The sequence below is a fragment of the Arvicanthis niloticus genome, chromosome 6 (genome assembly GCF_011762505.2).
Source record: "Arvicanthis niloticus isolate mArvNil1 chromosome 6, mArvNil1.pat.X, whole genome shotgun sequence".
Lineage (NCBI taxonomy): Eukaryota > Metazoa > Chordata > Mammalia > Rodentia > Muridae > Arvicanthis > Arvicanthis niloticus.
In genome coordinates, this window is record NC_047663.1 from 18,714,645 (window position 1) to 18,729,690 (window position 15,046).

The 15,046-nt window shown below is 41.9% G+C and overlaps 1 protein-coding gene across 3 annotated transcripts in view; it reads left to right on the forward strand.

Moving 5' to 3' along the window:
- Positions 1–3,643, forward strand: part of LOC143442643 (uncharacterized) — a 50,681-nt gene extending 47,038 nt beyond the window's left edge. For 2 of the 3 annotated variants that reach the window (XM_076935663.1, XM_076935665.1), the window contains 4 exons: positions 1,819–1,865; positions 3,231–3,264; positions 3,339–3,451; positions 3,530–3,643. In XM_076935663.1, coding sequence (XP_076791778.1) covers positions 1,819–1,865; positions 3,231–3,264; positions 3,339–3,451; positions 3,530–3,608 — 273 coding nt within the window. In that variant the 3' untranslated portion in view covers positions 3,609–3,643. Of the gene's footprint in view, positions 1–1,818; positions 1,866–2,753; positions 2,940–3,230; positions 3,265–3,338; positions 3,452–3,529 lie in introns of those variants that run through there. The other variant, XM_076935666.1, reaches the window with a different exon arrangement.
- The last annotated feature ends 11,403 nt before the right edge of the window (positions 3,644–15,046 follow it).

Consider the following 15,046-nt stretch of genomic DNA (forward strand, 5'->3'; position numbering starts at 1 on the left):
TCCTCATCCTCCTGCATCTCTCTCCCCAGTGCTTGCATCACATGATCCATCATACCCAACACTTATTTCTACTTTTTATCCTTCTAAAATTTGTTTCATTTATCTGTTTTTTAGTAGGGTTGAGGGTAGGGAATCCTTTTCCTCCTAAGTTAATGTACAATTTTGCTCTGAGTATGGGTAACCACAGAGGCCAGAAGGGTGTCAAATCCCAAGAAACTAGAATTACAGGCTATTATGAGCTGTCTGCCAAGAGTGCTAGAACTGGGCTCAGACTACTGACCCATCTCTCTATCCCAGTTCATAATAATTTTTATTGAATCATTCCTTTTTATTGGTCTAAAATACCACCTGTTGTTCTTTTCCATTGATCCTGCTGCCTTTTCTGTACCAGAAACAGGGCCACACCACCAAATGTGGCCTTGTGCGAGAAAGCAAGCATCTTGTTTCTGAGATAAATCCCCTGCCTGTCTCTTCTTCTTGTTTTAAAGATTTATTTTTATTTGTCTGTATGTATCCCTATTGCTCATGTGTGTGGGCACCCATGGAGTCTAAAAGGATCCCTGGACCTGGAGGTACAGGCACTGTGAACCTCCCCATGTGAGTACTAGGGACCCCAATACCATCCTCTGGAAGAGCAGGAAGCAGTCTTACCTACTGGCCCATCTCTCCAGCTGCTTCTGCATGCATGTCTGTGCAGCATGTAACACATGCTGCCTGCAGAGGCCCTGTGAGGGTGTGGGGCCTGGGACTAGAGTTACAGGCAGTTGCAAGCTACTGTGTTGCCTGCTGGAAATCAAACGCAGGCCCTCTGCAAGATCAGCTTGTGCTGTTAACTACTGAACCATCTCTCCTGCCTTAGCTTTTTAAATAAAAAAAAAATGTATTAGTCAAGGCTATTCGAACCTACAATGAGTTCTAGGCCAGTCAGGACTGCATAGTAAGACGCTGTCTCAAAACAAAATTTTTAATTATTATGTAGTGGGGCACACATGTGGAGATCAGGGGAGTTAGTTCTTGACTTCCACCATGTAGGATCCCAGCAATAGAACTCACTCAAGCAGGGTTGCTTACAGGCATCTTTACTTGCTCAGCCATCTTCTGGTGCTGGATTTCTTTGTTTTGAACCTGGAGCCAAGACTGACCTGATATTTCTTACAGAAGAGTTGTGAAGCTTTTATCACATAGAACTTTCACATCTTTAGTTAAGTTTACCCTCGGCTCCTTCTCTGTCTTCGTCCATGTTGTACTAGTTTCTAGTGTGGAGGATGTGTGAGGGCCACTGGGGCTGCTGCGTGGATCTGTCCATTTTGTGACTTACCTTACCCTACCAACATTTTATTGCTCCCAGTACGATTTTACTTAATCTCTTTGGCTTTTCGGTTGTTTCGAATACAAATAGTACTAGTTTTTTCCCTTTCCTCCCAACATGTCCCCACTTGTTTCCATTTTTGCATATTGAGACCACCTTGACACAGTGGCCTATGGCTGTCACAGAGGCCTCCTGCCTTGTTCTTGGTCTCTCAATAGCACCATTGTTTAGGCTTCTGGTATACGCTTTGATAAAGTTAAGAGTATTTCTTATTTTTCACTTTTAACAGAAATTATTTTTATTAGGAATTGTTTTCTGAATTTTATCTGAAACAGTCAGTACAACGTATTAAGTGAAACCTTAAGCTAGGTGTTGTGAAGAGAGGAAGACCAGCTCAGTGGGACTCCTATGCTCATTGAGCAGGCAGGACCTCAGTGAAGTGGAGGAATGAGTGGATCTAGACACAGTGGGCATTTTGGTAATCAGAATTGTGTTTTCTTCCAAAACAGGTTCATTCCCACAGAACAAAAAAGGGAGATGAAGAAAATTCCACGTGGTAAATATGAGAAAATCTTTCAAGGAGACACTAAGACTTAGCAGAAATCTTGGAACTCACCTAAGTTAATTCACTCATCTGATTGGGAGACAATTTCCAGAAAGGATATTATCCTCTCTGTTGATTTACCTGGCTCCCAAGGAGGCAGCTGGTACCAGCATGGGTGCCTCTGGTGTTGTCAGGCCTTCAAAGAGAGTGGAAACCCATAGGTTTGAGCTGCACCAGCTTTTGCTAGTGCCCTCTGCTGCCCACGGTGTTGAGTGCAGGGCTGTGAGTGGCAGGACACAAGCCCCTCCTGTGCAGGGAAGAGAAACATCTCATCCTCTTGGTCGCTGTTTGATCCTGTTCTTTCTTTTACTGACACAAACCTCATAGAACTATGGCCAGGAGAGACTATGGACAATAGGTACCTCTCTTCTAATGAAATGAAGACTGGAGGAAATGTCTGCCTCTATGGCCACTTTTTTCTAGGGCATGTCAGAAAGAGGACCATTCTCCCTGGTGGGGCCCTTGTCCTTTCATTCCACTGTGCTCAGCCTTTGGTCATGTTTCATTATAAATCTGTACAGCATCTACATCTGGAAAATGCAACCCAAGTTTTCTAATGTCCTTGGAATCAGAAGGATGGCAGTGTATATTGGTGCTAGTTATGTCCTTTACTGCCTCTTTTTTTATTTCAGTCATCAATAATGTTTTTATTTCAGGTACAGCTGTGCAAGCACTTTTTTTTTTTTTTTTTTGAGAAAGGGTTTCACACTTATCTCAGGCTGGAATGAAACTCCTATGTAGCCAAGGCAGGCCTCAAAACTCTTGTTTCTGCTTCCCAGGTACTGGAATTAGGTATAATCCATCATGCCCAACTAGCCATGTCCTTTAAACTGTTCTCAGGACTCACTCGTCAGAGGCAGTCTGCAGGGTGAAATTCTGAGTTTATGAGCTAAGCTGTGGACTCGACCATTGCACTTGGAGCTGGGCAAACAAGAGTGTCCCCCTCCCTCACCTCAGAAAATCTGTATGTGAGAGTTGGTCTAAAGGCACCAACCTTGGGAAAGGCTCTGGAGAGCAAAATGCTTCTGCCCAGGACAGTTTCTTCAAAGAGACAGGTTTGTTCAAAGGGATAAGTGGGGCTCTGTCATGCTGGCACTTTGGCTGTGCTCCAGGGCAACCCATAGAGAAAGATCTCATCAGAGGCCTTGTGGGGGCTCCTAGAACAAAAGTTCCTAGAAGCCAGGTATGCATGGAATTGTTCTCAAGTCCCAGGGCTGCAGTGATTTTCTTATGGGAAGAGCCAAGATGTCTCCCAAGAGAGAGACAAAAGAAAATGACTCAGTCCCTAACTGACTTCTGTGTGTGTTTTCTTCCAAGGGGTACGAAATATGACAAGGAAAGCAAGAGTCAGGTAAGCTTGAGACTGGGCACTGTGGAGGAGATGGTGTGGTAAGCCAAATTAATGTCTCTCCTTCCGTTTCCTAGGGAAAATTTGTCTGGCTAAGATGTCCACTGTGGATTAAAACTATATTCAAAAGAAAGAAACAGGATAATTTACAGGCCAAGCCATCTTCTGAGAAGTCTCAGGATGAATCGTGGTAAATGTCTCTCTCAATGAGGAGCTAAGGGCAAGTTGTTCATTTCAAAGTTTGAAAACCTTGGCATTGTTCTTCCAGGGAGGTGAAGAAAGAAGCCTCAGTATCAAGGAAGGCCCCTGAAGAGGAAGAGACTGAACCAGTCGAAGCCTCAGAATGAACTGCTATCATTTATTAATAAATTATTTTTGTTGATTTGTGTCAAATATACATGAAAATTGATGCACAGCAGATGAGATTGTGGGTCAGTAAAGATGGCTCGTCCCCATTGTGTGAGAGCAGTTACTGTGCAAGCCTTGTGACCTGGAGTAAGTAAGATGAATGTGGTGGTTTGAAGGAGAATGGCTTCCACCTGCTCATAGATTTGAATAACTGGTCCCCAATTGGTGTGGAACTATTTGGGAAGGGTTAGGAGGTACAGCCTTGTTAGAGGAGGTGTCGCTGGGAGTGAGATTTGAGGTTTTGAAAGCTCAGGCTATTCCCAGTTAGCTCTCTTCTCCTTCTCTCTTCTCTCCCTCATCTCACCCTCATTGTCCTTTTCTTCCTCCCTTCTTTCCTTCTTCCTTTTCTCTTTCCTCCCTTCCTCCCTCCCTCATACTCTCTCCTACCCATTATACTTTTTTCTTTTTATTTATTCTCATACATCCTGACCATAGCCTTCCTTTCCTCCATACTTCCGAGTACCCCCCATCCCACATACACACCTCTTCTCCCCCCCCCAGACCCAGTGCTCCTCCATTCATATCCTGTCAGAAAACAGTAGACCTTGCAGTGATATCAAGCAAACACAGCATTAAAAGGTACAATAAGACTAAGTACAAATCCTTCCATCAAGACTGGACAAGGCAACCTAGTAAGTAGGAGGCTGTCCTAGTTAGGGTTTTACTGCTGTGAACAGACACCATGACCAAGGCAACTCTGATAAGGACAACATTTAATTGGGCTGACTTACAAGTTTTGAGGTCCAGTCCATTATCATCAAGGTAGGAGCATGGCAGCTTCTAGGCAGGCATGGTGCAGGCAGAGTTGAGACTTCACCGGAAGGCTGCTAGCAGAATACTGACTTCCAGGCAGCTAGGGCCAGGGTCTTAAAGCCCTTGCCCACAGTGACACACTCCAACAAGGCCACATCCTACTCCAGTAGGGCCACATCTTCTAATAGTGCCACTCCCTGGGCCAAGCATATACAAACCATCACAGAGGGGAAAGGGTCCTAAGAGCAGACAAAAGAGTCAGAGACACCCCCACTTCCACTGATAGGAGCCCCATAAACACCCCAAGCTAAACCAATCACAACAAGTATGCAGAGGACCTAGCACAGACCCATGCAGACTCCATGATTGTTGCCCAAGTCTCTGTGAGCCCCTATGAGCCTTGTTTAGTTGATTCTGTGGACTGTGTTCTCCTGGTGTCCTTGAACCCTCTGGCTCCTACAATTTTTCCTTCTCTTCTGTGGGGTTCCTTGAACACTGCATAGTGTTTTTGTATAGGGTGTCTGCATCTGTTCCCATCAGCTGCTGAAGGAAGCTTATTTGATGACACTTATTGAACTAGACACAAATCTATGAGTATAGCAAAGTATCATTAGGAATCATTTCCCTGGCTTTTGGTGGGAGGGGCTGGTCAGTCTTGCTTAGTTCTATACTAGGTCTCTCTGAGCTATCCAGCTTCCAGTTCCTGGCCGTCCAAAAGATACATTTGAGGGACTAGAGAGATGATTCAGTGTCTACAAGCACTTGCTGCTCTTCCAAAGAACTTGGATTTGATTCCCAGCACCCAGTGACTCTATCTTACAACTCCATCTACTAGAGATCTGATGCCAGCTCAGAAGCCTCCATGGGCACCAGATTTGTACACGGTGCCCAAATACACATCCAGCTGAAACATAAAATTAAAAAAATTAAAACCTTTGAATAGAAACTTTAGACTGGTATTGGTCAGGCAGTGAGGCTGGTTCTGCCTGGAGGGTCTGCAAACCTGTGGAAGATTGGGCTCTGTCCCTCACCTTTGTGGACTCGCCCTCACTCCACCTGAGCTCTCTGAGGAAACCAGCAGGAGTCACTTGCAGAGGCACAGTAGTATGCATGAGGTCTTTTTTCCCACCTTTTTCTTTTCCCCTCTTTCTTTTCCAGTTCAGAACACTAGCTCTGGGTCTCCTTCTGGGGCTAGGATGGAGAAGAAACTGACTTGTCTGTCTTTCAGGGTCACTGCCCACACTGAGAGAGGAAACTGTGGGTCATCACCACGACCTGTGTCTGGTCAGTAAGCCAGCCCTTCTCGAACACTTGTCTCCTCAGAGGAAGCCTGTGTCTGCAGAGAGGAGTGCTAGAAGTGGAGAAGGGGAGGGAACTGTGTTAGATGTGGGGCAGGAGGTCAGCGCCTATGTCCTGGGCCTTCTGTATGTAATCTGAGTCTCCATACCCCTCAACACTGCAGTGGCTCACCCTGGTTTCTACACCACTGTCTGGGTGAGGGACATGCCAAGAGTCGAAAAGCCATGCAACAAGAAGTGTTTTTCAGTGATCCTGTGGTACCAGGATTTCTGGATGGTTAGATTATTTTTTAAATGTTACTGACAACGATTGGGGTCTAAAGGGGTCAACCCCAAGAGTACTCATGTAGCCATTTCACATCAGTTTATCTTTATTTCTTTCTTTAGGTCAGTTTGTTTATTTTAAGAGATCTTCACCACAAGAGTTTGGCTTCTGTTATTTTTAACATTTTGGTGTGTGTGTGTGTGTGTGTGTGTGTGTGTGTGTGTGTGTGTGTAACTGTAACAAGAGCCACGGGACACATGTTGAAGTTACAAGATGACTTATGGAAACAGTTCTTGCCCACCCTTACATGGATTACAGGAACTGAACTTAGATCTTGAGGCTTGCTTCATCACATGCCAAGAGCCTTACCTACTAAGACATCATACTGCTTCTGACTTCTATTATCTTTATGTGGATTTAAAGTGTGAGTTTGACAAGCGCTGTCATCTGTAGCTTTATTGTCATTACTCTCAAAATGTCTGTCAGAACTCCAATTCCCAGGAGATGGACAGTGCAGCCTTTAACTCGATATTTCTCAACCTGTGGGTGGCGACCCACCACCCCTTTAGAGTTGAACAACCCTTTCACAAGGGTCTCCTAAGACTATCGGGAAAACAGATGTTTACATTACATTTCACAACAGTGGCAAAATGACAGGAAATAGCAATGAAAATTTTATGGTTGGGGTGTTGGGAACAAGCAAAAGATTATTCTAAGTACTGCCATTTTGTTGTCAAACTCCATTTAATCACAGGTAGAAACTATATTCAAGGGCCCAGGCCTTAGAACAACTGGGGACTTCCCAATCGCTGAACAACTTTTTTCTTTTTTAATGATTTTTTATTCACTTTAAAGCCCTATTGCAGTCCCCTCTCTCCTCTCCTTCAGTCCCACCCTTACAAGTTCCTTCCCTCACATCCCCCTCTCCTTCTCAGAGAAGGGGAGATGGCCCTTGGATACCACTCCATGCTAGGACAGCTTGTCTCAACAGGACTAAGCACATTCTCTCCCACTGAGGCCCAACCAGCCAGTCCAGGTAGAGGAAGGGGATCCAATGACAGGCCACAGAGTCAGAAATAGCCCCCACTCCAATTCTTAGGTTACCCACATGAAGACCAAGCTACACATCTGCTAAATGTGTAGGGGATCTAGGTCCAGCCCCTGCATGCTCTTTGGTTGGTGGTTCAGTGTCTGTGAGCGCCCATGGGTCCAGGTTAGTTGACTCTGTAGGTCTTCATATGGTGTCCCTTGACTCCTCCAGCTTGCTCACTTCTATCCCCATCTCTTCCATAAGAGTCCCGAGCTCCACCTGATGTTTGGCTGTGGGTCTTTCCATCTGTTTCCATCTGCTGCTGTATGAAGCTCCTCAGGAGACAGTTATGCTAGGTTCCTGTCTGCAAGCATAGCAGAGTATCATTAATAGTGTCAGAGGTTGACTTTCTCCCATGTGATGGGTCTCAAGTTGGGCCAGTCATTAGTTGACCATTCCCTCAACCTCTGCTCCATCTCTATACCTACCTTCTTGCTGATGACCTTGCTGCCTAGTCTTGTCTTTGTTGGTTGCTGGTGGTTTAACCCTTTATTGACTCCAAACTCTACTCAGTAGTAATTCCAAGTGTGCTAAGTCCTCTTTTATACACTGTTGAGACCCTATTCTGTTCTAGACCATCCACTAGGCCAATGTGACTGCCTATAAAATAGTCATTAATTTTTGGACTATGCTTTGCCTATTTCTAGCCTATGTCTAGTTCTCCTAGCCACTTAGGTAATATAGACGGTATTGAAAAGATTAGGAAACATAAAAAATGCAATGTCTCTAGTACTCTTCTCCATTTGTAATTCAATTGGACAATCAATTTTCTTATACACATAGTTTCTACCCCCTTTTCCATCTTCAAATACAGAAAATATCTTAAGGGGACTGTGGTAAAGGCCTGAGTAAGATGTCTCAGCAAATAAAGGCTCCTACTGCCATGCCTGACAGCCCAAGTTTGGTCCCCAGAACCCACATGATGAAAGGAGACTGACAAGCTGTTCTCTGACCCCCAGGTGCACAGTGAGCCACACATGTATACACACTAACATATAAATAAATGCAACTTAAAAACAAGGATTTATAATTTTTTAAAGTATTAAAACAAATGACAGTGGCCCTGTGTATCCCTCTCCAGGTCTGGGCAGTGGCCTGGCAGCACTGTATATTTAGAATTAGTCATGGGGTGATAATGGCTCAGTGGCTAAGAGGTCTTGCTGATGGTGTGAAGGACTAGAGTCTGTCCTAACCCACTCTAGTGGTTCACAACCTCCTGTACCTTCAGCTCCAGAGGATCTTCTGCCCTCTTCTGGTCTCCACAAGCACACATAAATACAAACAAATCTTTAAAGTACTTCACAGCAATCAACTTCATACAGAGAAAGCAGTTTCATTTTTAAAATCATTCATTCACTTTTTCATTTAATCAATTTACGCACTGTTGTTCTTTTTTTAGTTAGTATGATGTCTTGGTTCTGGGAATGGAAAAAAAAAAAAAAACTATTGGTCCCTCCGGTGTCTCCAGTGCTTAATTACTCAAGAACTAGTGACAGGAACAAGATGAGTGCACAGATCCATAACCATTCTGCTGTTCCTTTGATCACATTGTATAAATATCTGAGTGTAATCATGGACTTTTCCACCCAGCTTCCTTGTTCCCTAAAATAACAACTCTGAGACTTCTTATATATGAATGAAAGCCTAGGCTGTAAGCTTTGGCTTGTTCCTGACAGGGGATGCTTCCACGCAGTGCATCTTGAGGTCTGTCTTTTTCCTATAAGGTCTAATGGCTGCTTGACAGGCAGGATTAGCATTTTCATATGCAAGTTGTTTTACATAATCTACACCTGCCTCTGCATTATCAAAAATCCTCCCTGCTGTTGTCATTAATCGATGAACAAAGTCAGAAAATCGTTCATCAGGCCCTTGTTTGACTGTTGTTAAGGATGCACCAGGGTCTCCTTTTACTGGAACTTTATGCCAAGCCTTCATGACTGCATTTTGAATTTGAACATATAAACCTGGGTCATATTGCATCTGGTTATCACTAGAAGCAAATTGCCCCTCTTCTACTAAGGCATCAAAGGACCAACCATTGCCTGCCTGAATGTTTCTCCTAGCTGTCTCTTTGCAATTCTCATGATACTCTGATTTCCAAATATGATAGTCTCCACCACTAAGAACTGCTCTCACTAATGTATTCCAATCACTAGGAGTCAGCCACTCCTCTGCAAGAGACTCTAAAATTGCAAGAGTAAAAGGATCAGTGGCACCATATTGAGATACTGCATTTTTTAAATTCTTTAATAATTTGAAAATTAAACCCTGTGTGATGTCTCCAAGCAACCCCTTGAGCGTCTCTGTTCTCTGATACAGGAAAAGCCTCAGCATTTCCCTCCTCTGGCTGATCTGTAGCTGAACTAAAGCTGGAGGGCAGGGACTGCCATTGGACACTGGGTTGAGGAACATGAAAATCTGGGGGATTTTCACAGTTGGCCTCTCGAGACCTCTTCCCTGTCCTTAATTTCTGTAACTGGTTACTTAAATCCTGATACTCTTTTTCTAACTCTATCAGTTGTTTAAGGGTAGAAATTTTGTCCTGTAACTCCTTTTTGGGATCTATAACCATTGTATCCATTGGGGGAGCACTTGGAGGTGGAGGCACATAGGGAGAAGGCATTTCAGCATCATAAAATTTGACTTCCTCTTCCTCTTGGTCAGCACAATCTGGTTCTGACAAATTGTCATCAACCTTTGGTTGTATTTTGGATTCTAACTTACACTTCTTTTTATTTTGAACAAAAAAGACAGCATTCAAGAACAAAAGCAGAAAATTAACACATGTGAGCAGCAAACAACAAAACCAAAACAGAGAGTTGAATTCAGGCTGACTAATTTCTTGTCCCATTTTCCTTACCTTTCTTGATGCAGCAGATTCCTGCAACAATCAACAGATCCTTCTTTCGGTAACGTCCCTCACTGGATCTCTTGTTCTCGAGCCCCACGTTGGGCGCCAAAAATGTTGAGGCCCGAGCTGCCCCACTTTGCGCAGCCAAAAATGTTGCGGCCCTCTAGACTCCTCACTTGGTGGCCACTGTTTCCCAGCTCAAGCTGCCGCTCCAGTCTGCCGGTCAGGGTTCAGCAAGAGAGAGAGTGAGGATAGACTCGAAGAATGGAGACCAGACAGAGTGTGATTCAATCCCATTTGTTCTTCAGTCTCTCTTCCTAGTCCAAGTCCCAAGTTTTGAGCTCCTAGTTCCTAGTTCCTAGTTCCTAGTTGTACTCATTCTAGTTCCTAGTTGTACTCCTCATTTCTTCTGTCTGTCTCTGCCTTTTATATGTCTCACTTCTAAGCCATGCCTTTAGGTCACGCCTTTAAGTCATGCCCTTAGGTCTTGTCTCTAAATCTGATCTCTAAGTCACACACCTTTAATCTCACACACCCAAGGTATCTAAACCAAGATGTTATCAGAGTGTGCTCAGCTGTTGTAGGCTGATGTAAAAGAAGTCTCATGTCAGGGTATATGGCTCAAGATGGCTGCAAAGCTGATAGCCGCTTTCTGCTAAAAGTTGGCTCCCAACACAGATTAAATTGGGGCATTCCTTGCCCAGTGGCTAGCTTGCCACAGTTGAAGCAACTCCACCTGGAAGTATATATTATAACTGAATTGTTAAACAGTGATTACTTTTAGCTATTCACTATCTGAATAACCTTGAAAACACTTTATTGTAGTTAGCTAAATTAGAATCTAACAAGACCATGAATTTGACTGAGTATTAACTTGCATGACTTAATCAGCCTCAACAGTTTGTAATAGCAGCTATTAAAGGACTGAGTCTAAGCTCTGTATTTTTAAATGAGTTGCATAGGCAGGCACAATGCCTATCTAAGAGCAACAAAGTTAATTTTAAATTTTGTGTCAATACACAAAGATTTGTACCAATGAAAATCTTAAATTTGTATCAATATCTAGAATTCTGTACAAATGCAAGAAAATATAATTTCAATTCTGCATCAAAATATAAAGATTTCTACCAATGTAAGATTTTGGTTATATAATGCTTAGTTTAAGAGTAAATTTATTAATCTATCCCCATTTATCTAATTTCTATAACATTACTCTTTCCCCCTCTTTTTAAAACCTCATCCCTTTTCCTAAGAAAGAAGGATAGAGAAGAAAGGAAAGAAAGAAATCCTCCAGTCTAAGCTCTCTATTGAGTTTCCCCCCTGTCCAAAATTACAAACATTTCCAAATTATCCCTTAAAATGACAATGTATTTATAATTTATAAAATAATAAAAGCCAGATACCCCTATTTAAGAGGTTGGGATGACTATTTTCTATGACTGCTTCCTGCTGAATTGGGGTGAAGAATTCTTTTTTTAGGGAGTGTCAAGAAAACTAGAAAAACTAGTTAAGACTTAAGAAAGCTAGCTATAGCATTTCTTGTCCAGTCTCCATACGATAAAGTTCAGAGCTTAACTGGAGTCCTGACTGGAATCGTCTAAAAGGCTGGATGAGCCAAGGTCATCAGGGACCAGCAGCCATTCCTGAAACTGTTCTGAAAGCAGGTCTCTGGAAACAGCATCTGGTGAGGCAGGATCAGGCAGGGAGCTGGGACAGGGGGTCACCTCTGCATTGCCAAGAGTGAATCTTGTCAGAGCCGCATTCTTGGTGATTCATTCTGTAACATAGGAAACTTACAACCGATATTTAGTTCTATTAAAATATTCATATGAACTGTGCACGGTGCACATATCAGTTAAGGATGAGATTTTGTTTCTTGTGTGAGCAGGTGAAAGACAACTGTCTTTTTTATGAGTTAGTTTGATCAATAGCCAAATTGTAATCTTCATTCATGCCATACAAAGGATGGCATGATGAATTTTGAGGATCCTGTAACTAACAATTTATTGGCTATGGATCGCTGAAGTTTTGGCTAGAGACATTTTTATGTCTCAGCAGTTTCAGGGCTGTTCTTATGTAGAGGGACCAGCAATTCATGTTACCTGTCCTGTGTGGCCTTGATTTTTTTCCTTCCTGTCTGCAGCCAAGATCTTCAGGAGGCTTTCCTCTATCATGTGTGATCCTTATCACTCTGGAAGGGGTCCTAAGACTTTGCTCCTTTCCTGTCAAGACAGATACAGAGCCTCTCTCCCCAAACAGCATATCCTCTGTCTGGTAACCTAAAATAATAATAAAAAAAAACCTAGATTGATTCAATTCAGTAGCCTCTTTTTCTTTAGGCCTGCTCTCACAGAGGATTAGTAATACCATTAAAACAACCAAATGCATAACCACCTTCATTTTGATAATTAAAGCATTTAAAACAGTTATTTATTGAGATAGGGTTTCTATCTCCATGCCTTTGTTTACCATGTACTATGATCAAAGGCCTAGATTTATTTACTCATCCATACATATTTAAAAACAAAGCAATTTTCCTTTATTCCTCCCTTCTATAGAGATTAATATCTCTTTAAAACCATTTAAAACAACTATTACTTTAAAAAACACTTAAAGAAATTACCTATTATTTCTCCCTTCTATCCTCAAAAACAGTGGAAGGAATCTTCATTTATTCTTTTCCTCTAAGAAAATTAGTATCTATGGACATATAACTATACCCCTCTCTTTATATATTCTGAATTTACATCCTTTCCTGTGCATTTAACTTCAGTTAAACTCCCTTCTATGTTCTATATAAGCCTATTCTTGGGCCAATGTATGGATCAAAATGTGGGCTAAGTGATCCCAGATTTCCTGCAGAACTCATGTTCAAATAACTCAGTTGCTTACAATAGCATTGACATTGTAAATTTCCATGAATTTTTCTATTCTGTCTTGATTATGCCTTCTGTCTGCATAGCCTGCCATCATTTCCCAGCAGCATTTCCCAGTATCTTCCGCTTAAGCAACAGCTAGAAGCATTTTAAAATGCCTCTGTTCTATGGCTGTATCACAGCCTGCCCGGGTTGTGCCTAGGTTGGCTTGGGGACACAGCCAAGCTAAGAAAACAATTCTTCCTGCCTCCTAGTCTTAAAGGGATGGTATGTGTTTTCCATTTGGGAAATCTCTAATTTTTTAAAAATGAGTTTTTGACTGATATTCAGGCACCATATATTATAAACATTATTTTAAAAACCCATCATGGTGTTTCTATCTGCTTTAGACCATTTATTTCCCAGATGGAAGACACACACACACACACACACACACACACACACACACACAACCTTTATATTTTAATAAGCCTTAATCCACACAATAGCTGGGCAGCTAACTGCCTACCCTCCATGCTGTTATGTAACAGGATATTTTCCTGTTTCATTGTATTTGCAGTGGAGCTTGGTGATTGGGCAGTAGAAGAGGTAGGCAGAGTGAAGAGTGGGGAGGAAAAGAGGAAAAGTTGGGGGAAAGAGGAGGGAGAGAGGAAGCAACATGGAGGAAGAACCATGGATCTCTAGCAGTCCAGGGGAGCTATTTACTATCTGTTCAACCTTGGAAAGATGTTTCTGTAATTAATTAACTAGTATCTAACATGACCATAAGTTTGATTGTCTGACTATTAACTTGCATTTTAAAATTATCCTAAACAGTTTTTAAATTTAAGTTTTTAAAATTTACATTCCATATGTTGCCCCCTTCCCAGTCCTCCCTCCAAGACTACTTCACTCTATCCCCTCTCCCATTTACCTCCCCACCCATCCCCCATCCTCTTACCTACTCACCTATCCTCACTTCCTGTAATAGCAGCTTTTAAAAAGAACTACTAGAACTTAACATTACATTTTATAAAATTACATGGCAGGGGGTACTGAAGAGATGACTCAGCTGTTAAGAGCACTAACTGCACTTCAAAGGTCCTGAGTTCAATTTCCATCAACCACATAGTGGTTCACAACCATCTATTTAATGGAACCCTCTTCTGGTGTGCAGGCATGTATTCAGGCAGAACACTGTGTACATAATAAATAAATCTTTTAAAAAGAATTACATAGATAGAATACCTTTAAAACAGTTGGTACATAATATGTTATAACTAAATACAACCTTAACTTTGTATCAATATACAAAGATCTATATCTATATAAGATTTTTGGCTAGTAGCACCTTTATAAGAAGCGATTCAAGGATCTACTCTTTATTTTTGTTATTCCTGTATTATTGGTATATCTCTTTTCTTTTTTCTTTTTAAACCCTTTTCCCCTAACATTAGATAAGAAAGAAGGAAGGATAGAGAAAAGAAAAAGAAAGAGGGAAATAACCAAGTCTAACCTCCTATATTTGGGAATGGGGTGTCTCTCTCTTAAAGCTGCTTCCTGCTGATTTGGAACATTATTTTTCTTCTGGGAGCTGATAAAATAATTGGAATGTTGGTCCATCTTTAAAAAGTTAGCTGTAGCTGTCCAGTCTCTGCATGCTGAGAAAGTTCAGGGCTTAACGGAAGCCCTGACCAGAACACTCTGTGATGTTGGATGATCTTGCTAGCTATTTTGAAATGGTCCCAAATGCGGATTTTTGAGGAAACAGCACTGAGGCAGTCTGAGGTAGGATCACCTGAACTAATTCTCTTATTTTATTTGGTATCTGGTCTTTCCATTTGCTCTGTGAACATATAAACTTTCCACCGTATTATACATTTCTGCATTAACTTAAATATGGGATATGCAGTGTGCATAATTCAGTTAAAGATGATCCTCTGCCCTCTGTGTGAGTAGGTAAGGCATCTGCCTTTTTTATAAGTTAGTTTGGATTAAATAAACAAATCATAATATAAATTTTTATGTATACCATTTGAAAGGCTGACATGGTCTTGAGGATTCTGTAGGCAACAATATTTATTGGATATGCATAGCTGAAGTTCTGCATGAAGAGGCATTTTTATCTTAGCCAGTCTCAGACCTGTTCCCACACAGAGGGATCAGCATATATTTTTACCTTTTTTTTTTTTTTTTTTTTTTTGCTCATTTTCTTGATTTCTTTCTTCTTGTCTGCAGCCAACATCTTCAGGATGTCTCCTCATG